The 16,685-nt window shown below is 34.8% G+C and overlaps 1 protein-coding gene across 1 annotated transcript in view; it reads left to right on the forward strand.

Moving 5' to 3' along the window:
- The window catches only part of HIKESHI (heat shock protein nuclear import factor hikeshi), a 28,037-nt gene extending 15,772 nt beyond the window's left edge, over window positions 1-12,265 (forward strand). The window contains exons 3-5 of the mRNA XM_027083609.1: window positions 5,007-5,158; window positions 10,862-10,980; window positions 11,916-12,265. Coding sequence (XP_026939410.1) covers window positions 5,007-5,158; window positions 10,862-10,980; window positions 11,916-11,970 — 326 coding nt within the window. The 3' untranslated portion in view covers window positions 11,971-12,265. The remainder of the gene's footprint in view (window positions 1-5,006; window positions 5,159-10,861; window positions 10,981-11,915) is intronic.
- Window positions 12,266-16,685: the final 4,420 nt, after the last annotated feature.

The raw sequence follows: 16,685 nt of genomic DNA on the forward strand, positions 1-16,685 counted from the left end.
TTTTGTAATGTATGTTTTTTTTTAAAGACCAGGTCAGATGTTTTACTTTCCCTGCTGTTTTTGTTTTTTAATTTGTTGGTTATAAGACTCAGTGTAACTGATCATGTTTATCTTTTTACTTTGGCTGTCAAGAATTCATATCCAAAATTAAACACTCACTGTAAGTTTGTACATTATGTTCCAATGTTTCTTTCCAATATTTTATGGTTTGCAAACAAGAACCTTTGTACTTGGAGGGTACCAATTACTGTGTCAAGCCCGTTTTGAGAATAAGATTGACTAAAGGAATGGTTTAACTGCACAGTGGATTTCTTTGAAAATATAGATTAAAGATTACTGAAGACTGAGGGTTTTTTTGTTTTTCCCATCTTAAGTTGTCTTAGTCCCAGAGAGCTTTAAAATGAAAGAGAATATTTCCTTAGCCCCAGTTTTTACAACAGATCTTAGAGAGTTTTCCTTAGGGCTTCACTTATTTGCCAAGAGCTTGTGTGTGATAAAGGATGGAGGTTAGAGATGACAGGGCTTTCTGCTTGGGCCGATCACTCTCTGGGTAGTTACAACTAAGGCAGTAGTAGGTTGTATTGAACTACTTTCCTTGATTGAGATCATTGGAGCCTGTTATACAGGCAAATAGCAGTACATTTTCTGGACTTAGCATAATTCTAGGCTTAAAACAATTAAAAGGATGGAGTAAGGAACTCCAGAAGTTCATCCCTCCATAAAAGCAACAACAGCAAAAACTGGCAAAAACTCTCAGAATCAACTTTTTCAGGACTCTGGAAACTAACCAAAGGCTTGTCGCATCCAGAGGGACATTTAATCAAGAAAAAACACTGAATCTCTGTAAGAACGGTGAGCTTTGTGGTAGTTAATCTACCCTGCTCCCAACCCTTGTTCCTCAGCTCAGTGGTAGCCTTGAAGATAACAGACCGTGTTCTTGGTACTGGTACTGATACCAGAGGGAGCAGAATGGACCTTATTCACAATTAATTGTAATTAACTTGTTTTGTTCTGTGGTTCCCTGGAAGACTGATTTAAAAGGCTCACCTTTATCTCTTTTAACTTGGAACTCTTCCACTGCTAAAATGACTTTCTGCATATGTTTGTCAAAAATGTTTACAGGTAAATGTATTAGTCACTGCTGCCTGAGGCAGTGACAACAGTTGGGGCAAACAACAGACTAACCAAAAAGCTTGGAAGGAAAGGCTGGGAATAAGATACTTTGGGGAACAAGGGTTTTGAAATTCTCCTGGGGATTCCTGGGAATCTAAAAGACCACATGGGTGTCCAGGACTGTGCACATGCTTGGGAAAGACCTAAGAAGGTTCTAAGCTCTTCCTGCTGGCTGACCTTGAAGGCATGAGTATTTTTTAAAATAAATTTATTTATTTATTTATTTATGGCTGCATTGGGTCTTTGTTGCTGTGCAGGGGCTTTCTCTAGTTGTGGCGAGCGGGGGCTACTCCTTGTAGTGGTGCGCGGGCTTCTCATTGCAGTGGCTTCTCTTGTTGCAGAGCACAGGCTCTAGGCGTGCAGCCTTCAGTAGTTGTGGCATGTGGGCTTCAGTAGTTGTGGCACACGGGCTTAGTTGCTCCGCGGCATGCGGGATCTTCCCGGACCAGGGCTCGAACCTGTGTCCCCTGCACTGGCAGGCGGATTCTTAACCACTGTACAACAAGGGAAGCCCAAAGGCGTGAGCATTGAAGGCATGTCTCAACGCACAAAGCCCACCTGCAAACGCTGGGAGAATTTTTTGGTTCCAGGCTTCTAAGGAAATCTCTTTCCATTCACTAGCTAACCACTAACCTAATAGAACAGAGACTTCAGTGGTCACAAATGACAAAAAATACAGACTTTATAGTATTAGTTCAGAAAAATCATTAAACAAGGAAACAGCCACAATAAACAGTATCAATAAACCCTAAGGAGAGGTGAAATATCTGATTGCTGGAATTGCCACATTATTCAATATCCAGTTTTCAACAAAATGCTATGAAGCATGCAAGAAACAAGGCCCTTTCACAGAAGAAATGAATAGAAACTGTTCCTAAGAAGTATAGACATTGGACTTAATAGTCAAAGACTTTAAGGAAGCTGTCTCAAATATTCTTGAAGAGCTAAAGGAAATCAGGAGAATGATGTATCATCAAATAAAAGATACCAATAGAAAAAAATTTTTAAGGAAATAAGTTGTGGAGTGGAAAAGTACAGTAACTGAAATGAAAATTTGACTAGAGGGTTTCAGAAGCAGATTTGAGTAGGTGCAAAAAGAATCAGTGAATTTGAAGATAGGTAAAATACCTAATTTGAAGAGCAGAAAGGAAAAAGAATGAAAAATGAACAGAGCCTTAGAGACCTGTGAGACACCATCAGGCATGCCAACATATGCATAATGGGAGTCCCAGAAGAAGAGGAGAGAAGGGGTAAAAGAATATTTGAAGAAATAATTGCCCTAAAACTCTAAATTTGATGAAAAACATTAATCTACACACTTAAGTAGCTCAACAAACTCAAGTAGGATAAACTTCACTCCAAGACATGATAAACTGCCAAAGACAGAGCATCTTGAAAGTGGCAGGAGAAGCAGCTCATCACATACAAGGGTCCTTACTAGATTATGGCTGATTTCTCATCAGAAACATTTAGACCAGAGGCAGTGGGATGACATATTTAAAGTACTGAAAGAAAAAAGGTCAATCAAGAATTATCTAGCCATCAGAAATGGAGAAATGAAGACATTCCCAGATAAACAGAAATTGGAATAGTGGCTTAGAGGACTTACCCTATTGGAAATGCTAAAGGGAGTCCTTCAGGCTGAAATGAGAGGACCTGGGATAGTAATTCGAATTCATGTTAAGTAAAAAAGAACACAGCTAAAGGTGACTATACAGGTAATTATGAAAGCCTTAATACATACTTTGTAACTTTGCTTTTTTTTCCTATCTGATATAAAAGACAATGGCATAAAACAAAAACTCTTAAGTCTGCTTATGGGCATACTGGGTATAAAGATGTAATTAGTGACAACAATATAAGGGAGAGAAGCAGTTACATAGGAGCAAAAGTTTTTGTATACTATTGAAATTAAATTGGTATTAATCCAAACTAGAGTTGTTCTATTTTAAGATGTTAATTGTAATCACCAGTGCAACCATTTAAAGACTATAATAAAAATATATATATATAATAAAGGAAATGATAAGAGAATTAAAATGGTACACTGGCAAGTATCTATTTAGCATGAAATTCAGCCCTTCAATTAAAAGGTAGAGATTTTCAGAATGGATTAAAAAACATGATACAGCTATTGATTCAAAGATATAAATTGGTTGAAAGTAAAGGATGAAAAAAATTATGCAAATCGAAACCAAAGGGTCAATCTATCAAAAAGATACAATTACAAACTTTTGTGTACCTAATAGAGCCTCATGAAGCAGAAATAGAGTTGAAAGGAGAAATAATCAGTTCAACAATAATAGTTGGAAACTTCAATACCTTACTTTCAGTATGGACAGAACAACTAGACAGAGGATCATCAAGGAAACAGAAGACTTGAAAAACACTATAAACCAACTAGACCTAATAGACTTATGTAGAACATTCTATGCAACAAAAGCAGAATATACATTCTTCTCAAGTGCCTATGGAACATTTCCTTGAATAGCTGTATGTTAGGCCACAAAACAAGTCTTAGTATATTTTAAAAGATTGAAATCATGCAAAGTATCTTCTCCGACCACATTGATAGAAATTAGAAGTAACAGAAGTAAACCTGGAAAATTCACAAATATGTGGAAATTAAGTAAAACAATTTCAAAATACCAAAAATATCTTAAACCAGTCATGTTTAGTGAAGTGTGTGTATTTTTAAAGCACAGAAAAATACAGTTATGTTTGTATTCATATGCTTGAAAATTTAATGAGTCTTGATACTTGCAGTAAGTGTTCTAGTTATTAGGGATGGTGTTGTCCTAGAGTTCTGTAGTATTTGTTTAGACATAGTCATATAAAAAGAGCAGATAAATCAAAAATCTATTCATTGTATGATTTTTTTTTCTTAGACTAACTTTTCTGATTATGTCTTATGTGGATTAATAAAACTGGTCTATTTTTTCATGTATAAGTTAGCTGACACTTAGAGGCTCAGATATATCAAATATACATTTGATATATTTTATATATTTATGATGTATTATATATTTTACTTGTAAATAAATATATTGTAAAGGCGAAAATTACTATTTTCCAAATAAGCTGCAAATTTCTTTATTGCCTATTTGATAACAGATCATCAGGTGTTGAGTGGGGTGATTTATGACATTTAGTAAAATATGCCATGTCGTTATCAGTATTAATGGCAATGAAATCTCTTTCTTTAGTGGAATAATCAGAAAATATTAAAACTAATTCTAAAAATTTTTTAAAATATCCTTCCCTCAGAGTTAGCATTGAGAATCTGTTATCTAGTTAATGCTCATTTATTTATTTTTCTCTTATTCTCTTAATTTCCACTTCTAGCTGCAATAATTTTGTAAGTTTTAGAAAAGTAACAGCTATTTTTCTGGTGAGGAAAATTTTGGTGTTCTTAATTATTTGTTAATACGGTAAAAGCTAGGCATCCTTTTACATTTATCTGAGAAGAGACAAACTTTCATGTAACAGAACTTTTTAGTGCATATAGATCAGAGGTTCTTCACATATTTATATTTTATTATTATTATTATTTTTTTAAATTTATTTTTTGCGGTACACGGGCCTCTCACCGTTGTGGCCTCTCCCGTTGCGGAGCACAGGCTCCGGACGCACAGGCTCAGCGGCCATGGCTCACGGGCGCAGCTGCTCCGCGGCATGTGGGATCTTCCCGGACCGGAGCACGAATCCGTGTCCCCTGCATCGGCAGGTGCACTCTCAACCACTGCGCCACCAGGGAAGCCCCACATATTTATAAAGGAATTTGTGTGTATACAAGTTAAATTTAAAATGTGGCACATGTTAATTTTTTTCAGGAGAAGGAAGCCAGCACCCTTTTGGAGCCATGAATATTGTCCGAACTCCATCTGTTGCTCAGATTGGAATTTCAGTGGAATTATTGGACAGTCTGGCTCAGCAGACTCCTGTAGGTAATGCTGCTGTGTCTTCAGTTGACTCATTTACTCAGGTAATGGAATATACATTTCATTATTTTCTAAAATAATTTAAAAATCACATTCTGTACTTTAGAAATTAGCTTGGTGGTAGAATTCATGTAAAAATGAAGGTAGACACATATGATACAAGTTATTGGCTTCCATGAATATTTTCAGTTTGTCTTCCTCTCTATAGGTATTTTAAAATTTATAAATGCTTTGGTGAGACTTAAGTTTTTATAGTGATAAAATAGCTCAAAGTGATTTTTTAAAATGGATTTAAATATTAACTTTTCTTCTTTTCCTCCCACAATTAGTATGCTAGGCTGTGAGTATACAGTTGTAAACCTGATGAGCAAGATCCTTGTCCTCGTGGAGCTTAAAGTGACACAATTCCATAAGGGTTGACTTTTAACCTGTCTGGCAGAGGCCTGAAGGGGAGAATGATCTAGGCAGAGTTATAGCTATTACAAAGGCCCTGTTATGTTTGAAGAATAAAGTGAAACTTTGTGTCTGGGGTAGAGTGAACGAGGGTGAGAGATGGGAGATGAGGTTGGAGATTATGGGGGAGGTGGCTGCAGGATAAATCATATGCGACCTCATTGGCTTTTGTAAAGACTGGCTTATATTCTGTTTGGAAGAGAAAACATAAGAGAGTTTTGAGCAGGAGAGTAATATGATCTAACTTACATTTTTAAAGGATCACTTTTGCATCTTTGGAGAGAAACTGTAGTGAGACAGAGAGGGAAGGAGGAAGATCAGTTAGGAGGCTCTTGTGAAAATCTAGGTGAGAGATTTTAATGACTTGAACCAGGAAGTATGGGGAAGTAGAAATGGAGGTGATGAAAAGTAGTTGATTTCTGGAGATAATTTGAAGATGGGGCCAATGGTGTTTCATGGTGTGGATCACATGTGAGGTCTGAGATAGAGACATCAACTATGGCTCCAAGGGTGTTGGATCCAGGAACAAGAACACAGGAATATTGTGAAAAGAACAAGTATGGGCTGGGAGTGGAATCAGGAGTTGAATTTTGATTGTACTATGTTTGGGATGCCTGTTAGATATCCAGCTGGAGAAGACAAGCTTAGAGTTCAAGAGAAGTAAAAATTTGGGAGTCATCAGTGTAGAGGTGGTATTTAAAGTTGGGAAGGGGATGTGATCACTGAGAAGTAACTGTAAATAGAAAAATTGGCCAGTGACAGAGCTTGGGGCCATTTCAAAGTTGAGACGCTTAAGAGATAAGGAGAAATGAAAGGAGCAGCCTGAAGTAGGAGGAGACCCCAAAAGTGCTGTTTTGGAAGCCAAGCGAAGACTGGATTTTAAGAAGGAAGAAGTGATCAGTAGTATTCACTGCTGATGGGTCAAGTAAGATGAAGGCTAAGAATTAACCATTGGATTCAGCAAGGTAAAAGTTATTAAAGATTTTGACAAGAGTTCATAGAGGTGGAAAGGGTGTTTGCAGCGAGGTTGAGTGAATTGGAGAGGAGGAAATGGAAACAGTGAATATAGATGACTCTTGACGAGTGTTGTCATAAAGGACAGCAAGTGAATGGTCTGGTTGCTTGAGGGGGCTATGGGGACAAGGAATTTTTTTTTCTTTCTGTTTTTAATCGGTGATATTATATCATGTTTGACAGGAATGAAGCATTAGAGAAAAATTGATGATGCAGGCGAGTGGGGAGGCTTGTGAAAGTGGTGTCCTTGAGTAGGAAATAAGACCGTATTGGGAGGTTTTCGATAGGATAATGGACAGTGTTTATAGTGATGGATATATGGTCACAGACAGACACAGGAGGTTGGTAAATGTGCTGATGAGAAGTTGTGCAAGTTCTCTCTCGATTCCTTCTCTTTGCTCAGTGAAATAGGAAGCAAGGTCATCAGCTAAGATTGAGGGGAAAAGAAGTATTGGAAATCTAAACCAAAAGGATTATTAAAGAAGTCCTCTAGGAGAGGAGGAGGGTGAATGGACTAGGGAAACCTTCTGGGCTTGCTAGGAAGCACATTTTTGAGGATTGTAGCCATGAATTTAAGCGCCGACTTGTCATATGATCTCTTGAGAATGGGCCAGATTAAAGAATGGCAGAATCTGGGTGTTAAAAATTTTGTCAGTAATTAAAAAAATAAACTATACTGAAAAAAGCAAGTTGTAAAACAATACTTATAGTGTCCCATATAGATTGTATTTGAAAAATGTCTGGAAAATACATGACAAAGTGATGTTATCCCTGGGGAGGGGCAAGAAGACTTTTTACTCTATAATTATAAGTTATTTGAGCTTTTTAATGAAGCATATGTATTTTATTAAATGTTTTATTATGAAATATTTTAATATATAAAAAAGTGCATTCCACAAATATTTATTGTATACCTATTGTGTGCGAGGCATTTTTTAAGAACAAACAGATAAAAATAGGTAGACAAAATAAAATAATACCCATCCTTACAGAGCTCTCTTTATAGTGGGGTATATTTGAAGACTTCCATGTGTCTTCCACCTAGATTTAACTGTTACATTTTGCTATATTTGCTACTAATTAAAAAATTATATAAAGTGTTACAGATACAGCCCACTGCTCTCTGCTTCTCTTCTTCTCTTTCCTCTCCAGGTAGCTACTCTTCTAACTTTATATATCTTTCCTATCTGTATTTCAGTACTTAAAAAAATTTTTCATATTTGTTCACAAAACATGTATAGTACTATTTGTATATGTGTTTTTAAACGTGTTTCTAATTTATGCTCTTAGTTATTCTTACTTCACTTTAGTTTTTATCAGTAGTACATGGTTTAGAAAGTCAAATAGTTTTACATGTAAAACAGCTGTGCTCTATTATACCTTTTATATTCTGCTTTATTCTGCCTCTCAGCAGCAGTCACTTTCAACCTCCCCCTCATTTTTTTTCCCTCCTTCTTCTTGTATTTATTTCCATGTGTCAGAAGAAACTTGATTAATCTTTCTTTATTAATTTATTTATTATAGGTATTTTCCATTGACTTACCGATACATAACATGATTTAGCTCTCTTAATCCGCTGTTCTCCAAAATACACAGATATCTTTTCTCCCCACCTTTCCAATATAGATTTTCATTAAGTTAGTATTCAGAGTTTTCAGTATTATGACCTGGTAAATGTTTTTCAAAACTGAGCCATGTGTAGTGCTATGATTATATTTCTTGTTCTGTATAACTTTTCATTTATCCTGGTTAATAAATTTCTCATTTTTTTCCTTTGCGTGGATTTCTGTATTTCCATTTCTAATAATTTATGCCCAAACTCTGCCAATTGTAAATTCCCATTCAATATATTTAAATATAGCAATTTAAAATTTGTCTTGGAAACATTTCTCTTGGAACTCTCTTTTTTGTTCCACTGTGGACTGATTATTCTCTGGGTCTGTTTCATAGCTGTTGTTAAGGTATTGTTTTCTTTTACCATTACTCCAGAAATTCGTTTTATTTCTCTTCTGTGTTGAATCCCTTTTTTTCTGGTTCTTCTATTTTTACTTCTTGTTATTTACCCTTTCGTATGTTTTTAAAATGGATATAAATGTTTGTATCATACTGCACAAACTTCTACAACTTACTGTTGTTCACTCAGCATTATTTTTAAAGATTTATCTGTGTTGATACATGGAATCGATTTAGTTTGTTTTAATTGTCATATGTCATATGTACGAATGAGCCGCAGTTTGTTTTTCCTTTCCAATGGTAGATGTTTTTATACATTCTTAGTAATATTTATCAGACCTTAAATTTTTGCCAAACTTGATAGGTGAAATTAGAATATTACTATTGTTTTGGGGTTTTTTTTTTTGGACTGTTGGTGAAGTTGAGCATCTTTTCAGATTTTTGGCCTGCATTTGTATTTTCTTTTATAGGAATTGACTGTTTATATAATTTTCCCCAATTTTCTGTTGTATTATTTTTGGCACTTTTTAATTTTAGCTTTTTGGGAAAAGGCCTTTATGTGTTCTGGATAATAATCCTTTGTTGTATATGTTGTAAATTTTTTCTCCTACGTTGTCTTTTAGTATTGTTTATGGTGTCTTTTGCATGCAGACATATTTTTCTGTAGACAAGTTTTATCAGTTGTTTCCTTTATGATTTGTGGGTTTTTTGTATTTGAGAAATTCTTCCCTATGCTGATATGTAAAGATGTTATGTTTTCTTATAGTTCTTAAGGCTTTTAATGTTTTACTTTTTGAATTGTGTTTGTGTGTGGTATGGGAAGGGATCTAAACTCATTTTCCCCCCTATGGAAAACTAGTTGTTCTAGTCCCATTAAATGAATAGTTAGTCCACATTTTTTTTTATTCTGAATAATAGCATCTTTGTTATATATCATATGTCACATACGCTTAGGTTTGTTCCTGGGCTCTCTCTTTTATTCCAGTTAGTTTATTTGCCTGTCCCTTTGCCAGGAAAAATCTTAATATCTGGAAGGCCAAGTCCCTCCTCCTAGTCATCAAAATAGGCTTAGGTATTTTTCATAATAATTTTAGTATCAGCTTGTCAAGTGCCATGAAAAATCTTATTGGAATTTAGTTGAAAATTACATTGGATATATAGGTTTAATGTGCCTTTATCACATTAAGTATTCCCATCCGTGAACATATTGTATCTTTCCACTTGACATGGTATATAAGTCCTTTCATTTGTTTTCTTTCTTATCTCTCAAGACAGTCTTAAAATATTTTCCACAAAAGTCTTACTATTAGCTTGTCTTAGCATTTCCCCTAGGTATCTTACAGACTTTGTTTCTGTCATGAATTGGATCTTCTTAAAGTTACATTTAAAAATTTTTCTTGCTTGTATGGAGGGTTGCTGTTGATTTTTTTTCTCCTGGTACTGATCTTTTAGCTAGTGATCTTATTGGTTCAACTCTGATATTGGTTCAAGTACCTTGACAGTAGAGTCTCTTGGACTAAACTACCTCGATATTATTAAATAAACAAAAACCCTAATAAGATGTTTCTTCCATGTAGAAAAGAGACAGCAAGAACCTTCATGGCTAGTTTTATGTTTTGGAGAAAGTGATGTTGGGAAGATTATTTTTGAGTGAATAAAAGGTAGTATTATTGTTAGTAGTTCATTAATTTTGGGGTTTAATGCTTAAACCCATTTGATTCTCAAGAAATGTGAATCAGTTTACTTCTTGCTTCTACAAAGGAGTCTTGGAGGATGTTAGTGGATTTGCCCATTTGAGGGGCAGTGAGAATGAACAGACCAGGAAATAGAAATGAAATAGTGTTACCTTTCTCTTCTTTGTAATTGATGGTGAGTAACCAGTTGTTCCTTTTTTATACTTAAGTTTTTATCTTTCTGGTAAGAAAAAGACTTCTTGGATATGGTTACTATTTTATATGAGAAAATAGATTGATTTGATGAGGGTGGTATTTGAGGAGAGGGGCATCTCCAAAGGTGGAGATAAAAGAAGATATTTTGAATGAAAAAACATTTTTTCTTTTTTTTTCCCAAAATGAATATGTTATAAACTTTAAAATATTTGATAATCATAGAAATTCTTTGAGATATAAAGAAAGTATTAAAGGCAGATTGTTATGATTTTGTGGCATAATGTCATTTTATGACTTGCCTTAATGTTCAGCATTAGATTGTCTCAGAACTCACAGTCCTTAAACGAAGTTAATATGACAGCATTTTTAATTAAAAATATTAAGGTCTAAATGGAGTATTTAGTATAATCCATTAATCTATTTATTATTAACTTTTAGTTCACACAAAAGATGTTAGACAACTTCTACAATTTTGCTTCATCATTTGCTGTCTCTCAGGCCCAGATGACACCAAGTCCATCTGAAATGTTCATTCCGGCAAATGTGGTTCTGAAATGGTATGGGGCATTTTGTAGCTCTCATATTAAGGCTTCTAGTAACCTACAAAAAATGTGTGTTTTTTGCTTGTGAATGTATTTCTTCTTTGACATTTAAACATATTCTATTATTGTGGACATCAGAATACATTAACATTTGCATGCAATTAAAAAGTATGTATTTTAGAGTTCACATTAGGAATAATTTTTACCCCAAATAATATTTTGTTATATAGTAGCTATTTTGGCTTTATAAAGACAGGAAAATAAAATTGCTTACGTTTTAGGGACCACAATTAAGGTCTGTACATTTTTTTATATTTTGAATTGTAAGTACTGTATATGAGGCTTGAAATATCAATGAACTTTTTTTTTCATAAGTAGAAAGTCTTGATCTAAAATAAACATGTATGAAACATTGGAGTGGTTTATACTGCACCCTGTACATGAATCTATTTCTTCAGCTTTTCTATGTTTCTGTTTTATAGATATTTCTTTTCACTTTGAATATCCCAGTGTTGGGGAGATACATAAGGAGAGTTTGCTGAGAAGTGGTAGCATGGTACAGCATGGATTGTACTAGAATGTATTAGGTTTGAGCTTTGTAATAATGTAGCTCTGTGACCTTGAGCAAATTATTCTCATCTATGAAATGAGGGAGAAGGAGTTAGATTTCATTTTTTCTTAGGTCCCTTCTAGCTCTCAGATTTGCAAAAGATAAAAAAATTAATAAAATTTATTATGATTTGTGCTTTCTGATACAGCCAGTTAAATCACTATGCTTGCTGTCTTTTATAAATTAATAATTAAACTCCCAGATTAACTTTTAACTTTCTAAGTTTTTAATCTTAGCATTTTAGAAATGACATGTAAAGTTATTTGCTTTTTGATGAGTCATTTGTCACATTATGAAAGATTCTAATTAAATTTCTTATAAATATGTTTTTCTTTTGTAGGTATGAAAACTTTCAAAGACGACTAGCACAGAACCCTCTCTTTTGGAAAACATAATTTGAATAAAATAATTTTTAATGGATTCTGAAATTTGTCATGTTTTGAAGATAATCATTCTATTTGAAAGCATGAAGTCAAAAGGATCATGAAACCTAAGTTTAAAAACTGCTTAGTGACTATGAAGGTTAATTAAAATCTTTATAAAAAATTAAAAACATTGAAATATGAGAATATGTTCATCATTAATGACTTTTTTCCCTTAAGCTGGAAATATTCAGAGGCAAAACATTTTGTTTTGGCTATGATTCATTTTTTTACTTAAAAATAAAGCATAGTCACAATATTGTGCCAAATGCATTGCATTTATAATCTTTCATTTATATTTACAGTGGTTTGCTGGAATAGTTAACTTAAAATCAACTATATCAGACTTTGGGGACTTTTGGAAAAACGTATCAAATATACATTTTTACATATGGAGAAATTATTTTCAGTTAGTATTTCTTTAGATTAAAAGTTTTTTCAGAGGAATTCCCTGGCAGGCCAGTGGTTAGGACTAGGCGCTTTCACTGCCGTAGCCTGGGCTCTATCCCTGGTTGGGGAACTAAGATCCCACAGGCTGCGTGGTGCGGTCAAAAAAAAAAAAAAAGTTTTTTCAATTAACAGATTTGTTGTCACTTTTTATATCTGCAAATTCATACGTTTTTTATTAACAAAATTGCCATAATACTGATCAGGTTTTGTTTAATATTGGTAATGTTACACATTTGTGTATAGACTATAGGATTCATTACTTCTTTGTATGAAGGTAAAGCCTTTGTGTCTCATTCAAAGGGAGCCCTTTGACTTTTACTGGTGATGCCCATTGACCAGAAACCACCAGGATCTCACCTGTCCAATGATCTTTATAGAGATACAACAGGAAGTATTAACTAAAAACAGAGTGTCCCTTGGCTTGCCAAGAGGATATAAAGACAGTGTGATTGTTCATGACAGTCCTGGGTAGTGTTTTTTTTTTTTAATTAATTAATTAATTATGGTTGTGTTGGGTCTTTGTTGCCGCGCACGGACTTTCTCTAGTTGCGGTGCACGGGCTTCTCATTGTGGTGGCTTCTCTTGTTGTAGAGCACGGGCTCTAGGTGTGCAGGCTTCAGTAGTTGTGGCTTGTGGGCTCTAGAGCACAGGCTCAGTAGTTGTGGCGCACGGGCTTAGTTGCTCCGTGGCATGCGAGATCTTCCCGGACCAGGGCTCGAACCCATGTCCCCTGCATTGGCAGGCGGATTTTTAACCACTGCACCACCAGGGAAGTCCCCTGGGTAGTATATTTAAACTGGTTTGTTGGGCTTTCACAGCAGAGGATGAGGCAAAATTTGGACCACTTTTCTAATTGTATTCTTGCTGCTGGAGTAGTAGTCTTGCACAGTATGCGTAAAGAGGTTCAGTTATCACTTCTGAGAGCTCTCCCGAGCAGCCAATACCTACTTCATTTTGGAAGTCTCTTGTTACCCTTCTAAAGGATACATGCTACACTGGAGAGAAAAGGGCTGTAAATATCAGAAAGCCTCCTAATTATCCTATACACCCAAGATAGGTTTGGGTGTAGGAGGTGGGCAAAAGCCTGGTATTGATGTTGTAATTCCTGGTGAGTTACAGATAATATCAGGAATATAGATTTTTATCTATATTTTATCACAACAGGAGTAAGCCAATAATTGTTTCCTTGTGGTGGGCACATTCTCAGTGGAGCTTAGTTCCTTCATAGACGTCTGGAAAATCTTGGAGAAAATAACCAGTACAGTGAGAATAACTCCAGCATTTGTTCCTCCCTTGGTGATGTTGGTTCTGCTGACAGTGCTATAATGATTATAGCAGAAGTATTTTGACCTGGAGTAAAGATCCAGTTTTTACAATAATGAAGACTGGGGCTAATGGTATGAGGAAAGCTCAAATATCAGAAGGAGCCTTTGGGAGGAAATTTGTCTCAGGAGTTTAAAGGAACAACTATTAAATCTTCTGCAGTGGAATTTAGCAGGTTCAGAGTCAGATTTCACCGTAAAAGATTTAATATCTATTCTTTTAAACTCCTAGGAGACCAATTTTCTCCTAAAGGTCTGTCCCTTCTGCCATGTGAGGATATATGGAGACCTCTGTGACCTGGAAGAGGGCCCTCAGCTGACCATGCTGACACCATGATCTTGGGCTTCCAGCCTCCAGAACTGTAAGAAACAAATTTCGGTTGATTATGTGAGTCTGTGGTATTTCATTATAGCAGCTTGAAGGGACAAAGGCACATTGAAGCATTTTATTAACAAATTTTACTTGCACACAGTTTAACCTAGGAAGGCTGAACTCTGGATTTGTCCATCTCTTTTTCTTTTAAGTTTGATTTTTAAAAAGGGCTTTTAGAATAGTTTTGAATTTATTAAAATTTGGAGAATGCCAAACTTAATTTTTCCTATTATCATTTTTTCCATAAAGTGAAGGAAACTCAAGAGAGTTTAGGCAAAAAAGACATCTTAACAGTTCTATTATGCCTCAATATGGGAAAGGCAAAATCATAGTGGTCAGAGGAGACAAGATATGAACATGAGTGAAAAATATCCAAAGGCAAGAAATAGTCTCAGCCGATATCTGTATTTAGTATACTGGGAAAAATAGTAACACCATTTACCATCTGTGCCCAATGGATCCACTTGTAAAAATGCTTCTGAGTCACTTTTTGAATAATTTACTGAACCAAAAAAAAGGATAGTAAGGGACTTTATTAGAATGTTACATAATGAGAAAATAGCAAGCTCAAACATGTGTTTCATATTTTCATAGTTTCATGATATTTGTACCTGATAAGGGCATTGTCTTCTGAATTTAACTAACTATACTTGAGTTGTCATGTATGAACCGGGAACACATCCATCTTGTAAATGCTGATTCTAGATTTCAAGTACATGTCTAATAGGTTCTACCTTATTACGTTTTGGTTCTTGTATTGTCAAAATGCAATACATGAAGAATTAATTGAAAACTGACAGCCAATAATTTTGTTGAAGAGAGGATAGCTGTCTTAGGTCAATAGTTGTAAGCCATTTTCATTTTTAGATTTTAGATTTATGGATTTATTAGAATGATTAAATAATTTTTTATTTCCACATCTTCTATTTCCATAACTTTTCTATATATACCTACTTTCAGCATTTGCCTGCTTACAAATCTTATTAAGATATAATTCACATAACATCAAATTCACTCAAAGTGTACAATTCAGTGTTTTTTAGTATAGTCACAGGATTGTGCAACCATCATGATCTAATTTTAGAACATTTTCATCCCCTCAAAAGAAACTCCATACCCATTAGTATTTAATCCCCAGCCTCCAGAACCCCCATCAGCTCTAAGCAACTATGAATCTACTTTCTGTCTCCATAGATTTGTCTTTTCTGAGTATTTTATATAAATGGAATCATATAGTATAGTGGTATAGTGGTCTACTATAAGGCCACTATAGTATAGTGATCTACTATCTAAGACCACTGTAGTATAGTGGTCTTTAGTGACTCACTTCCTTTACTTAGCATAATTTTTCAGGATTCATCCATGTTATAGCATGTATCAGAGCTTCATTCCTTCTTATTGCTGATAATATTACATTGTATGATTATACCACATTTTATCCATATATCAATTGGTGGGCATTTGGGTTATTTCCAGTTTTTGGCTATTATGAGTCATGCCCATATGAATATTCATGTATCAGTTCTTATGTGGGTATATGCTTTTATCTCTCTTGGGTAATATACCTAAAAGTGGAATTACTGGGTTACATGGTAACTATGTTTAACTTTTTGAAGAATTGCTAAACTATTTTTCAAAGCTTTTACTTTCCCATGAGTGGTGTATGAGGGTTTCAATAGCTCCACATCCTTGTCAACACTAGTTTTTTTCTTTTGATTGTAGCCATTCCAGTGGGTGTAAAGTGGTAATCTCCTAGTTTTGATTTGCAGTTGTCTAATAAGGATATTGAGTATCTTTGTGTGTGCTTATTGGCCATCTGTTTATGTTCTTTGGAAAAATGTCTATTCAAATCCTTTGCCCATTGTTTGGTTATTTGTCTTTTTATTGTTGAGTTCTAACAGTTCATTATATATTCTGGATACAAGTCCCTTGTCAGATATATGATTTTGCAAATATTTTTCCCATTCTGTGACTTGTCTTCATTTTCTTGATGAGAGTAATAGTCGCAGCATAAAGTTTTTAATTTTGGTGTAGTCTAATTTATCTTTTTTCTTTTGTCACTGATGCTTTTGGTGTCATATCTAAGAAAAGATTTTTTCTGTCAATCTGTAAAGGTTTATTCCTATGTTTTGTCTGTAGCCTGTAGAGTTAGCCTGAACCTGTAGAGTTAGTTAGGTTAGTTAGTTAGGTTTAGTTAGTTGGGTTAGTTGGGTTAGTTAGGTTTAGTTAGTTAGGTTAGTTAGGTTAGTTAGTTAGTTAGGTTTATTCCTGTGTTTTGTCTGTAGCCTGTAGAGTTAGCCTGTAGCCTGTAGAGTTAGTTTGTCTGTAGCCTGTAGAGTTAGATGTTCTCAGGCATTTTTTACTTCCACTGATTTTTTAGCATATATTCCAGACTGATATTCAGTCCCCTTGTCCCATTCCTCTTCTATCACCTGGACCAGAAAAACCTGAGTTCTGAATAAGTTCAACCACATGTACTTTTTTTTGGTAAAAGGCCATTGAGTATTGCATTAAAAAAATCCTGTAACCACAATCTCTAACTT

This window comes from Aethalodelphis obliquidens, unplaced genomic scaffold (assembly GCF_003676395.1).
Source record: "Aethalodelphis obliquidens isolate GAN/ISIS:26980383/991018 unplaced genomic scaffold, ASM367639v1 scaffold50, whole genome shotgun sequence".
Classification (NCBI taxonomy): domain Eukaryota; kingdom Metazoa; phylum Chordata; class Mammalia; order Artiodactyla; family Delphinidae; genus Aethalodelphis; species Aethalodelphis obliquidens.